The 18,683-nt window shown below is 47.1% G+C and overlaps 2 protein-coding genes across 2 annotated transcripts; one reads left to right on the forward strand and one right to left on the reverse strand.

Annotated features, from left to right (window-relative positions):
* The first annotated feature begins 1,125 nt into the window (after positions 1-1,125).
* DNAJC17 (DnaJ heat shock protein family (Hsp40) member C17) lies at positions 1,126-18,619 on the forward strand. Its single transcript, XM_082485164.1, has 11 exons — positions 1,126-1,218; positions 3,383-3,452; positions 4,637-4,695; positions 6,248-6,335; positions 6,713-6,795; positions 7,262-7,358; positions 8,933-8,982; positions 9,510-9,587; positions 10,318-10,398; positions 11,157-11,285; positions 18,417-18,619. The coding sequence occupies exons 1-11, from the start codon at positions 1,141-1,143 to the stop codon at positions 18,537-18,539; spliced, it is 936 nt and encodes a 311-aa protein (XP_082341290.1). The 5' UTR covers positions 1,126-1,140; the 3' UTR covers positions 18,540-18,619.
* Positions 15,443-16,039, reverse strand: LOC309673400 (uncharacterized protein C15orf62, mitochondrial). The gene has a single exon (XM_082485165.1). It carries the CDS (start codon positions 16,020-16,022, stop codon positions 15,492-15,494), a length of 531 nt encoding a protein of 176 aa, XP_082341291.1. The 5' UTR covers positions 16,023-16,039; the 3' UTR covers positions 15,443-15,491.
* Positions 18,620-18,683: the final 64 nt, after the last annotated feature.

Here is an 18,683-nt window from a genome sequence, read left to right on the forward strand (position 1 = left end):
TCCTATCACTAGAGAGTGCTGAGAAGGGACTGCAGCCCTGGGATGACCGCAGGAGCAGAGGGGCCTGGGGGAAACGGGGTGCAATGGCAAAGCACAGGGAAGGATGAGAGGGCGAGTTGAGGTTCTCTGATGGTGCTGTTCATGCTCGGGGCCTCAAGGGCTCGCGGCTTTGTGTCTGTGGAGGGGAGTGTGAGGAAGACTTCTCCACAAAGCCCTTCCTCCATTTCAAGTCATGACTCCAAATCAGTCTTGGTTTCGTGCTCTCTCAGACTGTATGTGGATTCCTGGGCATGTGCAAAAGCCCAACGTGTAACAGACTGCACCCGTGGAGTGATAGGACAAGGGGGAATGGTTTTAAACTGAAAGAGGGGAGATTTAGATATTAGCAAGAAATCTTTCCCTGTGGGGGCGGTGAGCCCCTGGCGCAGGGTGCCCCGAGGAGCTGTGGCTGCCCCATCCCTGGAGGTGCTCAAGGCCGGGTTGGACGGGGCTGGGAGCGACCTGGGCTGGGGGGAAGTGTCCCTGCCCAGGGCAGGGGGGGGACTCGATGAGCTTTAAGGTCCCTTCCAACTCTAACCATTCTGCGATTCTACGATTCTAATTCTACCCCGGTGGCCGTTTCAGTTGCGTCATAGCCACCAAGGAAGAAAGCGGCTCGGGAAGGGCACTAAGCACCCCGCAGCCCGGCCCGGGCCCCGGCTGCCCGAGGGACACACTCGCCTCTCCCCTGAGGCCGGTACATCGTTACGCTTTGCGGTTTTTTTTCCCCCCTTCTCACATAAATCTCGCCGTTAATGCGCTAAGGCTGTTCTGAAGCAAAACCGCCACCTCCCCAGTCAACCGCCGCCAACCGCCGCCAGCCCCCGCCAACCGCCACGCAAAGCCCGACGGGAATTGTAGTCCCTCCGCCCGCCCCGCCCCGCTCGCTGCCGCCGCCGAAAAACTACAGCTCCCAGCAAGCATCGCGCGCCGCTGGGCGCGCTGGGCGCGGCCGCCGCGGCCGGGGGCGCGGTGCATCCTGGTATGTGTGGTCCCGCTGCCGGCGCGACAGGGCGAGGCGGCCGTTAGGGGAGACTCCATTTCCCGGCGGGCGGCGCGGGGCCGGCGGGAGGGGGGGGGGGGAGGCCGCGCAGCGCCAAGATGGCGGTCGATAAGGATCTGCTGCAGCTGGACCTGTACGGCCTGTTGGGGGTCGGCGAGAAGGCGTCGGAGAAGGAGGTCAGGGCCGCGGGCCGGGAACCCTCACGGGGCCGCCTCTCTTCCCTCCCCCGCCGGCTCCAGCCCGGCCCCTCCGCCGTTCCCTCAGCACCGGCGGCTGTTGCCCGGGGCAGGGGGCGGCTCGGGCCTGGGGCTGCGTTTGCCGCTCTGCGCGTGTTTAGCGGAGCGATTGCTCCGGCGCTGCTGTAGCGCGGCGTCGCTGCCGCCTTGCCGGCCGGAGCTGTTAGTGAGCGGGAAAGGCCAGGTGTTCTGGTGTTGGCTTTGCTGCTCTCGCCTTACCCTTCCGTTTCCTCCTCTTAAGCCGGCGGGGCGAGCCCTGGCTTCGCGGGAGGATGGGAACTGGTTAGAGAGAACTTTGGGAACTGGTTAGAGAGAACTTTGGGAACTGGTTAGAGAGAACTGCAAAATTCCTCTCGGTCGTTATTTCTCTTCCTTCGCTTGTTTATGTGCCTTCAGAAGGGAAGTCCCTCCTGTGTTTACGGAAAGCCAGCTATTAGAGGTTAGCCTAGGTACTGTAGGTTCCCTTAAGGCATCTTGTTAACTTTGTGGCTTTGAAATTACGTGTTTCCATTTTTTCTTTAGTTTAATTGATAAGTCAACGCTAAACATGGGATTTGAGCAACTGAGCTGGGGAAGTGACCTTGTCGAGGGAAGTCAGTCTTTGAGTAAAACTATTAGTGACTGGACAAAGTTAAACTTGAAAGGAAAACTTTGGCTGTCCTCCTTGGGCTTTTTTTTTTTTTTTTTCCTTCAGCGGTAAAGAGCAGTAGCAGTGCAGTAGAGTAAAAGTAAAACTTGGAAGGCACAGTGCGGGCCTAGCCAGCAACCGTGTCGGAGGCTGCCTGGAAATTACGGGTGTGTGAAGCACAGAACAGGGGAACGAGGCAAATGGGACACACAGGACTGAATGAGGTGAAAGACTTCAGGTGGGCTCATCCTGACTGCTGAGCTAGCCGCTGGGGGAAAAGGAGGAGAAATTTACAAATTGGATGTTATGGTGCAACTTAAAACTGACAAGTGCAATTTAGACTGCTAATCCTTGATGTAAAATACTTGTGGCGACCCACAGGCTCTTTGTATGCAGAGCAGCGTGGCCAAAAGAGACGAACAAAGGAGAGAAAGACCGTTAAAGTAATTTAACCTCACTGTTTAGAGAAGCTTTATCTGAACTTGCCAGGTAGAACAAACAGCTATTGTAATACTTGTGACTGATGCGCGGTGAGGAGACTTGACTGTCTCTTAACTGGAGTCTGGCTCGGGCAGGAGATGGGATCAGCCTGTAAGGCTTTAGCTGCACGTTTCCCTTCCAAGAGCTTTGTCCGCCAGGCGGAGCTGGGCCACCGCTTATTCCACTCATTTAAGCAGAGAAGTGCTCTGCAGTGGAACATAGCTGCTTTTCTTCCTCTCCTTTCTTGCATGCAGGTGAGTCCCTGACAAAGGGAACTCAGATTGTTAAAAGTAACTTAGCTCAGAAACTTGTCAGTTTTTTCTTGAAGTGTAGAAGAGATTGAACTCTGGGCAAAAATTCTCCACCTTGTCAAACTCAGTTGTGGCACGGTAAATGGTACTTTCTCTGTCCCAGGGTTACAGCTGCAAAGAGCACAGTGTCCCTCTGGCTAGAAAACTGCCTCGGTGAACCAGTCTTGGCTTTGATGATCGTGAGGTTTGACTGCTGTAATACAGTGCACCTAGAAGTACAACTTCTGGCTTTGAAAGGCTTAAACTCATTCAAAATATGGCTGGCTGTCCTGGGCTCAAATGCTTATCCTTGCAGTACTGTGTGATTAAAAAGGACAAGTCACTGCGTTGAGGTTGAAAACTGAGCTGTTCAGAGGTCTCTTGCTATTACAGTAGGCTGCTTTCCCTTTCAATATGAGGGACTAAAGGAGGTATCAACACTCCAGAAATGGTCTTCGTATTCTGTCAGGTCTGGGGCTCATCTCAGCATGCAAATGAATGTTGGTTCAACCACAGCCTTCTACTTACAATAGGGAGGTGTGTTTTCAGTTAAGCAAAACCAACAACAAAAGAAACCCTCCGAATAGTAATTTTTTGTTTCTGCAGTGTTGTTGTTTGTGTGTGTGTTTGTTTTTTTTTCCAAGTTGCTTTTCTCTACACAGACTAAACAGCACCAACCAGTAAATCTCAATTCTGGCTCTGGCAGGTTAAAAAAGCGTACCGGCAGAAGGCCCTGACGTGTCACCCAGATAAGAACCCGGACAATCCCAGAGCAGGTAAGATGGAGCTGTGCAGACACAAACAACTCTACATGTTTGTTTTCACATGTGCTGACTCCTGGAAGTGGCTCTGCTTAACTCCAGGTCTGTCTTTGCGTGTAATCATGGGAACGGCTGGGGATATATCATGTGAAGTATAAATATGCAGGACTAAGAGATTCTTGTTGCTATTAGAGCGCTCTGTTTTTTAAAGTTGAATGCACATATACTGGTTTTAGAAGAGTCAGTGCTGAAATTATACTAGCACCTCTCAAAATCATGCCACATGGTACTTGAATCCCGAAACTTTGGCCATGCTGTCCCCAGTGTTTACTGGCTGGTCACTATTTTAATTCATACCTCTCACAGTTGAGGCTTCAATAGCAAGCTTATAAATCATCTTATCTATGGGCAATGCCCATTTTTGTCTGTTAGAGACAAGGCCCTGACTCCCTGGAACCGAGTATACCTAGACTGTTAGCAAGGTCTGGCTTCTGCAGCTACTCCGTTTAAGTTTTGTAGCTACAGGTAGCTGTGAACAGCAGCGGTAACTAGAACTGTTCATCAAGACACCTCAAACATTGCTCTGTGTCTTGCATTTTCCAGTTTGATAGGCTACAGCCTTATAGATTGAAAACTTACAACTGTAGTACAGGAAAAAAAATTCCACCAGAAAAAAAAAAAAGATTTTAGCAGCCGTGAGAAGAAAGCCGAGGGCTTTGATATCTGCAGAAGGTTGAGAAGTGATTTGAAGTGTGTGGGGAGGCATCTGGCTTGTATGTATAACCTTCCAGGGAGAGGGTCAGCAACATTGATGTAAATATGCAAAGTTTGAATCTTGGGCTGAAAAGCTATTGATGTGAAAGGGAGAATTTGTTTGTAACAGTGTACTTCAGGCTGACTGCAGGTGGAGTAATACGTTTTTGTAGATGGGTTCTGTTGAATTCATATTTCCAAGATTTCTGTTAAAATGAAATGGTCCTGTTTTTTGTTTCTTAATTTACACTTCAGTTTATGTAACAAATGTTGTGGTTTGAGTTGAAGTGATCCTGTCTATAGATTGGCTTACAAATGCTTTGGAAAGATTATTCTTCTTTCTGATGTTCTGCAGGTCTCTTCCATAAGGGATTATCTTTTCTGGTTCATCTCCAGGCCACTAGCATGGTTTTCTGCATCTTACCCTTTTTTCTTCTAATTCCCAGCGGAAGTCTTCCACCAACTGTCTCAGGCCTTAGCCGTGCTAACAGATGCAGCAGCAAGGGTAAGGATGCCCATCCCTTGGTGGTGTCGGGGCTGTGGTGTTACTCTCTTGCAAGCATGCTGGAGAGGTACTGGGAGCTCTCTTCCTGTCTGTCCTGCCCTCTTCTCTGATTGTGGCTTTATGACTGCAAGTCTCATCTGTTATTCCCTAAAGTTCTCTGTGAGATCAAGTAGTAGGTGCCAGATAAGAACTTGGACAAATGTTCTTTTTCTGATTTGATGTGCTGAGAGTAGCTCTGTTCATCTGCTGCAAGGGTGAGATACTGTCTTTAGTAATGTGTTAGATTGGGGCATATACCATTTAAAAAAACAAATGATAACCACCACTGATTCAGGGACGCATTAAATTCCCATGACAACGGTGCATTTGCAGTTCCCTTGAAGTCTGGGTCTGACAAATAAATAATATCTAGCTGTGATTGCTAAGGCTCAAAGCCTTTCTTTCCGTGGGGCACAAGAGACTTGTAAAGAGAAAAGCTGAATCCTAGCCACGATCTTTATCCTTCTGCTGCAAGACCTTTGCAGGCTGCCAGATGTAGCTTGGACTCTGTTCTTGCTGTGAGGAAGTGGTTGAGTGCCTGCTGCTTAAGGCCTGAAAGTAATCTGGACGTGTGAAGGGAAAGGGTAAAAACAAAATAAAAATGAGCAAGTAATTCTATCTGGATAAACTCAGGAGAGAAGGCGTATTAAAATTTCAGATGATAAGAGTTACAAACACGAAATAACCTCCCCTCTTTTCAAACACTGGCAAAGCTTGTAACCTCCCCTCTGAGGGGCAATTAAGCTTTTGGCATCCACAAACATTTTGGCTTCTACATTTTAAAAAGGCAAAAGTGTTTAGCAAACCCTTCCCACGCAGGAAGGAAAAATACCAGCTTTTCTAGTTTATAAAACAGAAGCAGTGCTTTCCTGTACAGTTAACTATTCTACAAGTAATAGCTGAGTATTTGTGCCGGCCTATGCTTTATCTGGTGCAGAAAGGTTCTGTGTAGGCTGACGAACAGATTATCAACTGATTTAAATGGGTGCTCGTGAAATGGCCAGTTTACCCCGGTTCTTAAGTCTCTGTAGTGCTGAATGAATGTTGATGTTATTGCTGCTGAAGAGTTCTGGTGTTCTTTGATCCAATACATTCATGAGAGTCAGACATCTGTCTTGTGAATAAATCTTTCATATAAAATAGACCTTTTTAATTGTAAAACTTTGCTCTAAACCAAACCTGTTACCAGCGCCCCATAAGCTACTTTTGGCATGTTCGGGAAACCAAAATGCTTTTTCCACCTCTGAAGATGGGTCACACTTTTTCTTCTGTACACATTGTGGTTATTCCTCACCCTTTCAGGCACCATCTGGACATCTTTGGGCCTCTTCTCATGTTTTCAGGATATTTGTGTTAACTTCCAACGCTTTCAGGAGGAATGCAAGCAAGAAGCAGAAAATGCTTCACCTCTGCTTACAGTGTTCCGATATCTGATCTCGCCTTTATTCACTGCTTTCCATCTTATCTCTTCTGCTTTACATAGTTTCACACTGTTGTGTTGGTTCTTTGACAGGCGGCGTATGACAAAGTGAGAAAGGCTAAGAAGCAAGCAGCAGAAAGGACACAAAAACTTGATGAGAAGCGAAAGAAAGTGAAGCTTGGTAATAAAATGAAAACTTCATTTTCTCTTGGCTTGAAGTCTTCATTAGCTGGGTGTTTCCATTAATTTCTACCCCTGGAATTCACAATTGATTAATCTGCTGTGCATTTGTGATGGCTGTGGTTTCTTTATGCCCAGTACAATATAGCAGCCATCTGAAATCTCCTCCCACCATCATAGCTGGGGACGGTCCTGCTCTGGGGTTTGATGACTGTTAAGACTGCTGATGCATTGATGTGCCTGGGGAGAGGAGCGAGATAGCAGACTCTACTTTGAAACTGGTGTAGTTGTAGGCCAAGTTTGTCATTTTTTCATCTGCCTCCGGTCAGCAGTGAAAATTCTCTTTGGGTTGTTTCAATTTCAGTTCTTTCTCTGCAGATCTTGAAGCCAGAGAACGAGAAGCCCAGACCCGTGAGAGTGAAGAGGAGGACATCAGGATAACAAGATCGTTAGAACAAGAGGTAATGATAAATTCTTAGTTTTCTCTGCTGCTTTTGCAGAGAATTGCTGAAAGTCTTCACAGTCATAATGAAAACCACGTGATGAGATGCAGCAAATTTATGTACAGCAGTCCTTCGGCCTTTTGGATTAGTGGGCTCTATTGAAGAGAAGCATGTAGAAGAGATCTTGTAGCAGTCTGGCAAATGTGTCAGCCTCGGGATTTTGTTTTTTGTCTGCTCTTTTCCTTTTGCATAGCAGACAATACCAACAGCTAATCGGTTATACGCTGACTGATAGGGACTGTGTCACTAGGAGCATGAGGGGTCCAATTTTATGAGCGCTGGAGCTGTCACAGGGGAACTAGCAGGAGGGTTGCTCCAGGAGATGGGTATAAGACAAAAGCTCTCCTTTGGCAGTCTTTAGCTGGCATGAACCAACCGTGGAACTGTGCCCTCCGATATCTGTGCTGTCTTACCTCTGCTGTAGATAATACGCCTGCGTGAAGAAGGCTCCCGTCAGCTTGAGGAGCAGCAGAGACTCATTCAAGAGCAGATCCGGCTTGAAAGAGAGCAGCACATCCAAGGTGAGGACAGATGAGATTGGGCACGTAGCTGGGCTGAGGGCTCCATGGGAGCCACGTGTCTTGGCCACGTTGCCTTATATAGGACCCTACACAGCACCTTTTTCAGGGATAAGTCAGAAGACTAGCATTTCTGTGGGGTTGCTTTCGTATATGTGGCATGCTGTTCTTCAACGCATTGTTGCTGCTCCCTTTCAATAACTATTCTAAAGCACTGAATCTAGATGGTCTGATACGGAGCCCCACAGTTCTGTGGAGGGAGCCTAAAGTCCTGCTCATCGATCACAATTAAAACAGTCAGTGTGGCAGACTCAGAACAGGGAATGAATCAAGTTTGCAAAAAATAATAGTTGTCATTGGGTTAGTACTGCTGTATCCCCTTGAAAGGGCTCAGTGCTTATCACCCAAAAGAGACTCAGTGTGGAGAATAAAGGCTTTTTTAGTTTATCGTTGCTGGAGCTTTACTTTCTGGAACTTCAATCTGTCGCGTTCCTTGGGCATACACAGTCTTCATCCCAGGTTTGTACAAGGACCAGCAATAAATCTGTCAGCAAATGAGCAACATAGTGAACTGGAAAACATTTGCGTTCTGTGCTGCCGTACAACAGTAGGTAGTTATGCTTGAAGTCGTCTCGCTCCGATTCTCGTGGCTGTTCAGTTGCTGTAGTTAGTCTCCTTCATACAGGAGGGAATAAGATTTTTCCAGAATCCCAGAACCTCATCCTTTGGTATCCTGAACCTCACTCCCATCGGCACATCTCTATATTGAATTGCCTTTTTTAATATTCTTTGTCTGTGTGGGCTTAAAATACAGTTTTATGTTTCAGAAGGTTCTGTTCTTTTCAAAACTAATTAGAGCGCTGTTCAGTGTTTTCAGTTCAATGGGAAGATTTACTGTCTCCTGCTTCCTACCTCTTTTGTTCTGGCAGAGGCTATAGTACAAGATCTGTTCCTTTCTCACAGGGAAAAATATTGTTCTAATGAGTTTAAAAAAAAAAAAAAAAACAACAAAAAACCCAAAACAAAACACCAGAGGTCCAGATGCAGAAACTCTTTTTGGGGTCACCAGAGTTTTCCTGTGTGACTGTACGCAGCCCACCCTAGCCTTTCATAACTTAATTTCCTGTATCAGGAACTGGGGAGGCTGTTGAGCATTTGCTTAGTGTAAAACGCTTTGAGATTCCTTGCAACAAGAGCACGTCATTATAATGTATTTAGTTGAAGGACAAGATTAGATTCTTAGGCACGTGTTCCCACCAGCACAACCCTCTTGCAGGGGAAAAAAGTCACAGAATTGAACAGGTCTCCTGCTTGTATTTTTACTTAGCTGTGTCTAGCCTTGATTGTGGCAGGTTTCATGGAAGGGAAAGATGCTGACATCCAATATTCAGTCTGTACTGCAGTTCCTGCTGATAGTGTTGCACAAGACTTTGGGGACTGAAATGATCCAGTGGAAATCCAGAAGTGGTTGCTGTTGCCATACTTACATTCTCGGGGCAATTTTTGTGCTAAAAGCTCTTTAGCCAAGGAGTTTCCACACATGTCCTTTCCATCTTTTTTTCCTTTCCCCTCTTTAGGCAAGCAAGAAAGAAATGGAGCAGAAGGCAAAATAACTCCCAAACTCAAAGTAAGACATCTTTATAAAGCTGGGTTTTTACATAAACTGATGGACCATTATGGAGCTTTGGAACACAGAAGGGATGCTTCAGCTCTGCTGAACTGCCATGTCCCTTTGTACAGTGGAGGTGAAGTTCCTCTGTCTAACGTGTATCACGCGTGTGAACAGCTCCTGTCACTGCCTTTAAAATACCCTCCCTCCCTCACCCTTTTCTCTACTGCTTGGTCTAGATTTTTGAGCCTGAAATTGAGTTGTCTCTGCTTTAGGCACAGGGAAACATCTGTTCATTACCCTGAAATAGCCATTAGTATGGTTTCAAGTATTACCTTTTTCTATTTCAGTGAGCAGTGTTTCTCCCTGTTCCCCAAATAATTTGTTCCCTTTGCACATTCTGATGTTGAAATCACTGTCTTGGCAATTCTGGGAGTGTAGCTGTAAATAGCAAACTTGATTACTGTGCAGGTGGCAGGAGCTGCATTGAATGTGGCAACGCATGCTCAAATGGGCAAAATTAACTTGTTGTGTTTATTTCCCAGCTAAAATGGAAATGCAGTAAAGAAGATGAGACGAGAGGGGGATACTCAAAAGATGTCCTGTTGCGGATCCTACAAAAGGTCTCGTCTGACGCTTTCCTACTACTTCATCTTCCCCCTGTTCTCAGTTGTATAAGAAAGGATACTAAACTCTGGGAAGCTACATATAAACCAGGGTAGCTCATTTTCTTTTTCCTCTGTTGTCCAGCTTTCTCCCCTGTGCCAATTTGAGAGATCAGCAGCATGATCCATTAGCTGTGAACGGTTCCCCAGCTCGTACCTCTGTCTTGTTCCCAGCAGGGACTCCTGCTGAAACAGGGCAACTGCAAACTCTTCCCACTGAACATGTCATGCCCTGTGTAAAAGTTAGACTGGCTCTGTGGCTGTGGTGCGCTTTTGCCTTCACATAAAGCACTATACATTAGCTGCTGTGGGAGGTTCACAGACAGGAATAGACAAGCCTTTGATCTGATTAATCCCAGCATGTGGTCTTTATTTTCCCTTCATGCAAGTATCTGCTGTAGCTCTCACTCTGAGCTGAGCCCTCCTCTTGCACTGGGGCTTGCTGGGAGCAAAGTGTGTAGCTCCATGCCTCCCCAGAATTATTTGCTGGAGGAACAGAAATTATGACAGGTTGAGATCAGTGGAAGCATCATGCAAGAGAGAAAGGGTGACGGCTCAAGCCTTATGTTTGTTGAAAACACGTTTTCTCTTTGCGTTCATTCCATAGATGAATTTGACTTCTGAGTCTGTAATTAACTTTTTCTTTCTTTCTTTCTTTCTTTCTTTCTTTCTTTCTTTCTCTTAACAGTATGGCGATGTGCTCAATTTGTTGATCTCGAGTAGGAAGACGGGGAGTGCAGTCGTGGAATTTGCTACGGTTAAGGCTGCTGTAAGTGTGGCAGAGACCCCAGATGTGTGCAGTGGAGAGCGGGCGAGAAGGGGAAGGGTAGGCAGCCTGGTGGCCTGCAGACGCTGCCTTGTCATTAAGGCAGTGGAGAAGGGTAATGAGAGTCTAAAGGCACAGATGCACGAAGGGAGTGGCAAAGCTGGAGGCATAAACCCAGAGCAGATCATGCACATAAACAAACTGGCTGTGCGTGTAAAAGGCTGAGGAGAGAGACACGGCTTTAAATAGCAGGCACTGAACCATTTAATCGGCTCCCACTGAAGGTGAATTGCCCATTGTGGAGGTGGGCTTAATGAGTTTTAGAGGTTATATCAGGCATTTGCAGTTTAAAATAAATCAAGATGTCTTGACTCACTGAGTTTTAATAATTCATGTGGCTATGGAAACAGAAATCATCGGTTACCCTTAATTTTAGTAGTTTCATCAACTTAAACTTATACTGCACAAGAGTCTCTGTTTCTTGTCACCTGTTCTTTCCCTCATGTATGCAAATAATTAACAAAAAAACCCCAGAATTGTCTGTGACCTGACTGGCAAGGATGTGTTCTATCTATGCTTGATGCAGATATGGATTTTAAAGGGTGCTTCTCATGTAGGGCAGCTGTGAAGTCTTCATTGTTCGTGCCCTACTTGGCCTTGATGCCAGGCTGAGATGGAAAAACATGACTTTTAGTGACCTGGGAGGGAGCGGGGTCTGAAATTCTGAATATTTTCTGAATTCTGAATATTTTCATTGTTAGGAGATGGCTGTGAAGAATGAAGTTGGCCTGATAAATAATCCTCTAAAGATTTCTTGGCTGGAGGGCCAGCCCCGGAACAATCCCAGCACTGTCCTTTCTGACAGCACTAGTCAGCCCAGGACTTCACAGGTAAGGAGACACAGGCTGCTGTTATTTAAATCTGTTTCTATAGCAACCTAGATTTAACAGTGTGCTTTGCATTTATGGTAAGACACGTTGATTCCCAGCAGAGCTGAAAAGAAGCTCTTAATGAAAGGCCTGGCTTTCTGATGAGCCCTTTTGTGCTGAAGCAGTGGCTTTTTTAAAGGAGCTTTTGCCTGAGTGGCAGTGCAGTGAGAACGCAAGCTGTTTGGATGTCTGGTGCTTCACACAATCTCACTCTCTCTCTTCTAAGTGAAAAAACAAGGATGTTCCTTGCTCAGTTCAAAGCCTCTAATGCCATTCTTCTGGATTTTTTTCTAATATACTTTGACTGTGGGAATCCTCTGGCTGATAGCTGGTTGAAATGGGTCTCCTAGAAGGCTTCTCTAGAGAGGCTTGGTTACTCACCGCATTCACAAGAGGGGAAATTTCAGTGCTGAAGGGAAACCTGTATTCTTAGAGTCTGCAGGAGGGAAGAGAAAGCAATATCAAATTAAATGTCCTTGTAGAGACCATATTGTCTGGTTTGGGTCCTCTTTACCAGTGCGGTCGCTTTGAGTGCGAGGTGTCGTTTCACCAGGTGCTCACTCTGATGCTTTTGCTCTTGAGTAAAAAATGTATTCCAATCACAAAACAAATGGAAGGCAATAGCATCTAGTGTTAAAACATAGAAACCAATCTGAGGACATGCTGCAGCAAATCGTTGGCTCTCTGTTACCCCTTGCTCCTGTCGGCCCTCTGGAGTGGCAGATGTATCCACTTCTTCTGAAGCATGTTGCACTGCACTTTGCTCTATAGCACAGAATTTATCTCGTGCTCTGCATGTCTTCTGATCCAGTTATAGCAATTCCTTGGCTGTGAAGGTGTGAAGGGACCCCAAATCCTTTGCTGGTTATTCGAGTTCCAGTTCAAATTTCATTTGAGACTTACTTCCTTCTTCCCTGTGGTATAAAGATCAAAAAGATCTAATTGCTGAGAGGACTCCTGCCTCATGCTCTGTAGGTGCCCTTAGTCTGTGTGTCTGTGTCTCAGTCAGCCTTGTGTGTGTTCGCTACCGAAATATTTCAGCTGCTTGTGAGATTGTTCAGTACATTCACTCTCCTGACTTTAAGTACTTTATTCATAGTAGATGCATTTATACAGCAGAATGCCATGTTGTTATCCTAGTTTTGTTTAGGGTTGTATATTTCCACTTGCGATGCATGTTCTTTGTCTGAACTACCTGGCCTGAGCAGCATAGTTTCCCAGAAATCTCAGGCAAATCTAGCCCAGGAGCGGGCGGATCTCCATGCGCAGTGTAGAACCAGCGAGAGTCCTGCAGACACAGCAGATTCGCAGAGGTGGCCAGAGAGTTAGAAGGCAAATTGGGGAAAAAAGGAGAATCCTGTCCAGTTTGGGTATCTCTCGCTGGTAGAGCGTGAGAACCGGCTCGCTCATAGCTAAGGGGGTTGCTGGTGCAATTGGAGCTTGGTAGTGGATTCCTGCCTCTGTGGGTTCAAAAGTCCTGGCTTTTGACTGAGTTTATCTTGGCTTGTTTCCATGGCCAAAGCGTGTTAGTGTGGAACTGCAGCGTCTGCCTGCTGTGAAGGATTAGCTTGGTGGAGCAGCAAGGGAGAGCAGGCTAAAGCAGCAAATGCTGTTCGTGCTGTGTGGGGGTGGTGACTCACTTCTGTCCAACACAGGGTCGGCAGTCCCATATTAGCTCTCAAAATGATGAGGAGTTATGGCCAGTGACTTGCAGCCTTTCGCAAGAATTGCGCTGCTGATGTTTGTCTGTCCGTTCTACTGCTTTTATGTGTAAGCAGCTGCAAATTCTTTTATTACATTGCAGTCTTGCTGTCCAGGTTAAGATCTCCAAGCTGCTCTGGGTCCCGCTTTTCCTAATTCCTACTCCAGACCCTCCCCAAATCCTCCTGCTGCTTCCACTAGGATGCTTCCAAAATCTGTAATGTGGTAATAGCTTCTCTTGGCTGTACTGCTGCCAGTCGACTTATTCTTTGTCCTCAGCTCTTCAACTCTAGGCTATGCAAAATGAGCTCTTTAAGATCTCTTGTGCCACCGCCTCAACTTACTCTCTGCTTCATCCTTTCCAGCCATCAGGGTCCACATTCTCCCTTTCAAGCTGCACTTCATCTCGTTCTGATTCAAGCTGCCCTCACTTCCTATTTGCTGCTCCCTCTGGGTCGCTCCTATTTTTGTCTGAGTCCACCCCCACGTTTGCTCCCACTCTGTGCAAATGCAGCTCCTTCCTCGCTCTGCTTCAGAAAAGAGCCGAAAACCTACAGCGTTCTCATGGCAACGCACTCACTACTCGTCTGCTTCAGAGCTGTGTCTGCTCCCTGCCTGGGGTAGCCAGCCAGGAGCTGTGCACCCAGGTCTCCGAATAAAGGACAGCCGCACGGTAACGAGACCAGGGAAGCTCTGGAAGCAGTTCCCAGGTGAAAGCAAGGCTGATTGTTGAAAAGGCGTGCTGTGAGGAGGCAGTAAGTTGCAAGATACTTGCCTCCACAGTCTTGGTTGGCTTGTTTTCTACAGCAGTGGGTGCACATTGTCCAGCAGTTCCTGGAGAGCTACTAGAGCCAAACAAGCGAGTTATGCTTGAATTACAAAAGCTGTGTTTTGGCCAGTGTTACTCTAGGCTATTTGAGAGCAATGACTGTTTGATTGCTGCAGCTCTGAATGGTTCAGAGCACACAGCAGCTGCCCAACGCTGTGAAGAGCGTATTTTGCCACTGCGACAGCACGAAGCACTCATTTCTGCGAGGGTCTTCCTTGCACCTGTAGTAGTGGGACCTTCCTGCCAGTGGTACTCGTTCATTTTGTGCCATTCATTCAGCCATATTAAAGTGCTGAGAAAAGCCTTCTGTCTGGCACTCTCGCATCTTTTCTAGCTCCTTTGAGGTTTTGTAGGGTTTGGTTTATATTATCTGACTTTACAGCCTGATGGGAATGTAGTAGGTTAGGAGCCGTCTGTGCCTTCTCTGCAATGTCTCTGTGCTTTGCCGTAGCCAGCTTCCGAAGCTTATGGTTATCTGGGGGCATGGAGGTTTTATTCTCTTAATTTTTTTAAAAAAAGAGGCCAGGTATCTAATCTAGCTGTGAAAAAGGTAAGAATTGGTGAGCCAGTAGTTTCTGCAGTGTCCTTTTAATAGTTTGCCCTGATACTGCCTAAAATGTTCTCAGCCTGGCAGAGCACTTCCCATTGTCCAGCTCACGGGGTAAGGAACTCTTCTTTCCAACACTGGAGCTCTGTGCACTCTCCTCAGGGGAAGGTGAAGTACCGGCAGCTCTAGCCTTCTCCCAGCCCAGAAAAGCAGAGCCACACTGCCTCCCCACCCTCATAACAACCTCAAGTGCCGGAGAGGATAGATCTCTGTCACTACAGATAAGGGACCTGTGCTCTTGGTGCCTGGGCTTTTTCTGGCTTGCTACCAATGAAATGAGGCAACAAGACGCTTCCAGTCACAGATACATTTATTCTTCCATATCTGTACAGCTGATAGATCAGTGCATGCTTCAAGCAGCAGTACCTAGAGAAATTTCTTCTGCTAGTAGGATAAATAAACTGCTGTTGCTGTATTGCAAGCGTACATGGATGCTTACCTGTTTCCAGGCTGAGAGTGCCAACTGCACTTGAGTTAGGGGAAAAGAAACCCACAAGAAAAAAAAAAAAAAAAAAGGAGGAACAGCTTTGATTTTTCACATCCAAATATGGTGGGAGAAGAAACACCAGTTCCTGTCTCTTGACCCTTGCCATAGCTATGGCTTTGAGATGCAATGCTATTGTCTCCTTGCAGGCTGCCTGCTTATCCACAAAATCGTGTATGCCGTACCCCCTTCTGCCCATGTTCCGCAGCGCCCCAGCCACATCCCCAAAATAACAAGTCTTTTGGCAAACAACGCCATTCTGCCCCGAGGAGGAGATGCACAGTCAAGAGTGGGAAATTCCCAGTGTGGAGAACGGAAACTTGCCCGCGAGGTTCCAGCAGACAGTGCTCTCATCTGAGCACGGAGCCTGTGAGCTCTGCTCCAAAGGACTCCTTGGCAAGGACAAGGACAGTCTGTGGTGGGTAAGGCGAGAACAACAAAACAGGCCGCACATAACAGGAATGCTGCAGTATCCTTGCTCCCACTAGGGCTCGGGAAACTGGCAGCAGCAGTAGGTAAATGTGGTATGTTAAATGATAAATACCTTCAAATGGCGTAATCTCTTGGATTCTGTTTCCTGAGGGTCTGCAGAACATCCTCAAGAAGCGATAACCCCAAATCCACTTTGAAGGACAGGAAGGGATCAGACAGGTCAGAAAGAGCGGTGCCATTCTGGGAACCCGTCTCTGAGGTCCCGCAGTCTGTAGCCTGGTCCTTGTGGAACTGAGTTTGAGTGGCTTTGTGGTATTGATGACTAGCACCAGAAAAGGAGATGTCAGAGTGAGAATCTGTGTGATCGATGATGTTGGGGCAGCTAGAACTGTCCAGGTACAGCCGGGGAGGCTTGGGAGGTGCTTGTGCCTTGGCTAGGTTTTGCTCACTCTGACATGACAGGTAATCGGACTTGTCCTTCAGATCCCTCAAGCATTCCCTCTTCTGGCACTGTCCATCGCTGTCCAGAGTGTGGCTGTTCTGATTCAAGATGATGACTTGGTTGCCCAGCTTTTTGTGTCTCCTGAGTGAGAAACGTCTGAAGAACGTTGTGGACTTGATGGACCCTCTCCGCCAAGTATCCATGCTGATGAAGGGTGATGAGAAGAAGGAAACTGCTGACTCTTCGCAGTCAGGTGTTGGACTTAAGTCGCAGGATCAGCAGCAAGCCACACAACAGGAACAACCTCTTCCTTCCCTGTTCCTGTAGCTGGAAGGAAAACAGAGAAGCTGGTATTGCAGGAAATGCAGACTTCACACTACGTCCCCGTGTTAAGAAGCAGTTGGCCTGTCTTAGGTATTAAGGAGTCTCCTTCTTCAGCGGAGAAGGAATGGCGAGGTCTGCGCTTATTAAATCTGTGCTGCAGAAACAAGCTGATGAAGAATAGCAAAGGCACACAGTCACCATGAGAACAGATTTAATCTAGCATCTAGAACAGAAGGGCACTTTGGTACCATGGTAACCAGCCACCTTCATGGTGAAGGGCACAGTATAAAAATCTCAGTGGGTGGTTAGGAAGGGAGACGGTGACTCAGTCGCGCTGAAGGAAACCAAAGAAATACAGTCAAACGGGAATCTAAAAAGCAACAAAACGCAGATGTAAAAGACAAACATTAGGAAAATTGAATGCAAAATAGACTTACGCTGTGTCGGAGCGGCGCCCGCGTCTAACAGGCAGCAAGGAGAAACTGCTGAAGCACTCGGAGAACTGTCACCACCACGTTCATGGGGACGCTGGGAGAAGCAAGTCTGGGGACGATTCAGCCAGGTTGGACCCAGAACACTGAAACCCCACAGTGCCTCCTTCTCTTCATGTGCCTCCCGTCACTGCTTCCCAGGCTGCAGTTCCTTGTGCGTATGTATTTGTTTTGAGCCAAGCCCTTGCTGAGTCAGCCACGTCAGAAACTGGGTTTTACACTATTGGTAATTGCCAGGATTGCAGGAAGTAGGTGTGTGGAGTGGCAAAGCATCAGCCCACACTCTGCCTGAGGAGAAAGCGAGCTCCCTCAGAGGCACCCAGATTGCTTGAGAACTGTCAACGTGAACGTCGACTTGTAGCCCATCTTGAATCAGACCATCTCTTCTCTTGGTGCTCTCCCTTCTGCCGCTTCTGATAGCTTCTTGTGTCAGCAGGGCTCCCAAATGAGGCCAGAAGTAATCCGTGCCTGTTTTAAATTTAAATCCAGAGTGTGAGGTAGTGTTTCAGGTTTGTATGGGTGATTCATCTGCATGAGTCTCATGTAGGCTATGTAATTCAGCCAAGCAAATGACAGCAAGTATCTGCGGTGAGTGGACAGGAACTTTGAAGAAGCCTAGTTCTGCCACAGAAAGCTGATACGATCTGGTGCTTTCTCAGACACTGTGAAAATGTGTGCTGTGCGGTACTGAAGGGTTATTTCATTCACGCGGCTCCTCAGATGCCAATTATGGCGGATTAGTCTCTTAATTTCCCAGTCTAAGTTTCTCATCTCTTGTGGTCTTCTATTTCGTGCTCACAGCTAGAAACTCTGCAGCTGGAGGAACCACTCTGCTGGCACACGATAAAAAATTTGCACTTGCCCCATTTTCATGCAGAATCTTATTGAGCTATTCTATTGCCTTTTAATCCCTTCTGTCTTCTACTTAAGATGTCCTTAAATCACCACTAAATCTAGTTCCTAGAAAAATGAACGTGAGAAATTTTTTTTCACTCACCTTCTGTCTAAATGCTTTTATTTCTACCTGAACTGTCAAGCAAATGGGATGGATGTTTCCAAGCATTGCAGTGCTTTGACTACATCTGAAATAGTAAGGCCACCTACTAATGTTAAGTGGCTTTTGAAAGCAGTGTGCCAAAACCACCGCTTTGCTCTGCGATAGCAGCTGTCATCTGCTGCCTACATTTATTAGGTAGAGTCTGCAATCACCACTTAGTTGACGTGACAGTTGCTACCACACACGGCAGAAAGGCTCCAAGAGCTTTTGAGAACCGAAACGCTCTTGTGTCAGGTTTGGGAACGTACCTGATGGTTTTCTTTATGTAGCCACTTCCATGACTAAGCCACAGAAAGGTTTGATTTTTTTTTTTTTTTTTTTTTTTTTTTTATGGCATTAGCCTTTATAACGGATGAAGTGTACGCTGGACTTTGTGCACCAGCGTTGTACCTGCAGAGTGAGCTTGTCATCCGAAATAACCGGCCACAGCGAGGCAAGCCACGCTTCCCCGGCCGCCCTGGCAGTGAGCAGGGAGTAGCTGCAGCAGCGAGAGGGTGATTGAGGCTCCCTGTCTGCCCCACTCCTCGTCTCGCCAGGAACAGCGTTGCGAAGCTGGCTCTTCTCTGTAGGCCCGGCAGCTGTCGCACCTTGCCTGGTTTCTCTGGGGTCACACTGCTGTGGACCACCTTCCTGACTCCAACGGGCACGGTGCGAGTGTGGGTGATGGAGAGGGGGGCTGGGGTATGTGCTGTCCTTGAGAGGTTGCCTTTGTTTTCTGCTCCCAGGCATCGGTGGTATCGGAACGGGATTACGAGAGCCTGGTGATGATGCGGATGCGCCAAGCAGCAGAGAGGCAGCAGCTTATCGAACAGCTGAAGCGGGAAGACGAGGAAGAGTCTCACACCTAGCATGAGAGAGTATGGATTCTCCCCACCCCATCATTCTTCGTTTCCAAAGCTGTTTCTTAAATTAAGTCAATAAACCTCCTTTTTTAAAACTGTTGTAGGAATGCAAACTCTCAGTGACTGCAGCCCTTATCCCTTTGCAGAGTG

The sequence above is a fragment of the Vanellus vanellus genome (genome assembly GCF_965231255.1).
Source record: "Vanellus vanellus genome assembly, chromosome: 6".
NCBI lineage: Eukaryota > Metazoa > Chordata > Aves > Charadriiformes > Charadriidae > Vanellus > Vanellus vanellus.

Excerpts from the sequence above, each read along its gene's own strand:
- DNAJC17 (XM_082485164.1), top strand. The coding sequence starts at position 1,141 with ATGGCGGTCGATAAGGATCTGCTGCAGCTGGACCTGTACGGCCTGTTG. Across the intron at positions 4,696-6,247 it reads TAACAGATGCAGCAGCAAGG|GCGGCGTATGACAAAGTGAG; the intron begins GTAAGGATGCCC and ends GTTCTTTGACAG. Across the intron at positions 11,286-18,416 it reads GTCAGCCCAGGACTTCACAG|GCATCGGTGGTATCGGAACG; the intron begins GTAAGGAGACAC and ends TTCTGCTCCCAG.
- LOC309673400 (XM_082485165.1), bottom strand. The coding sequence starts at position 16,022 with ATGGATACTTGGCGGAGAGGGTCCATCAAGTCCACAACGTTCTTCAGA.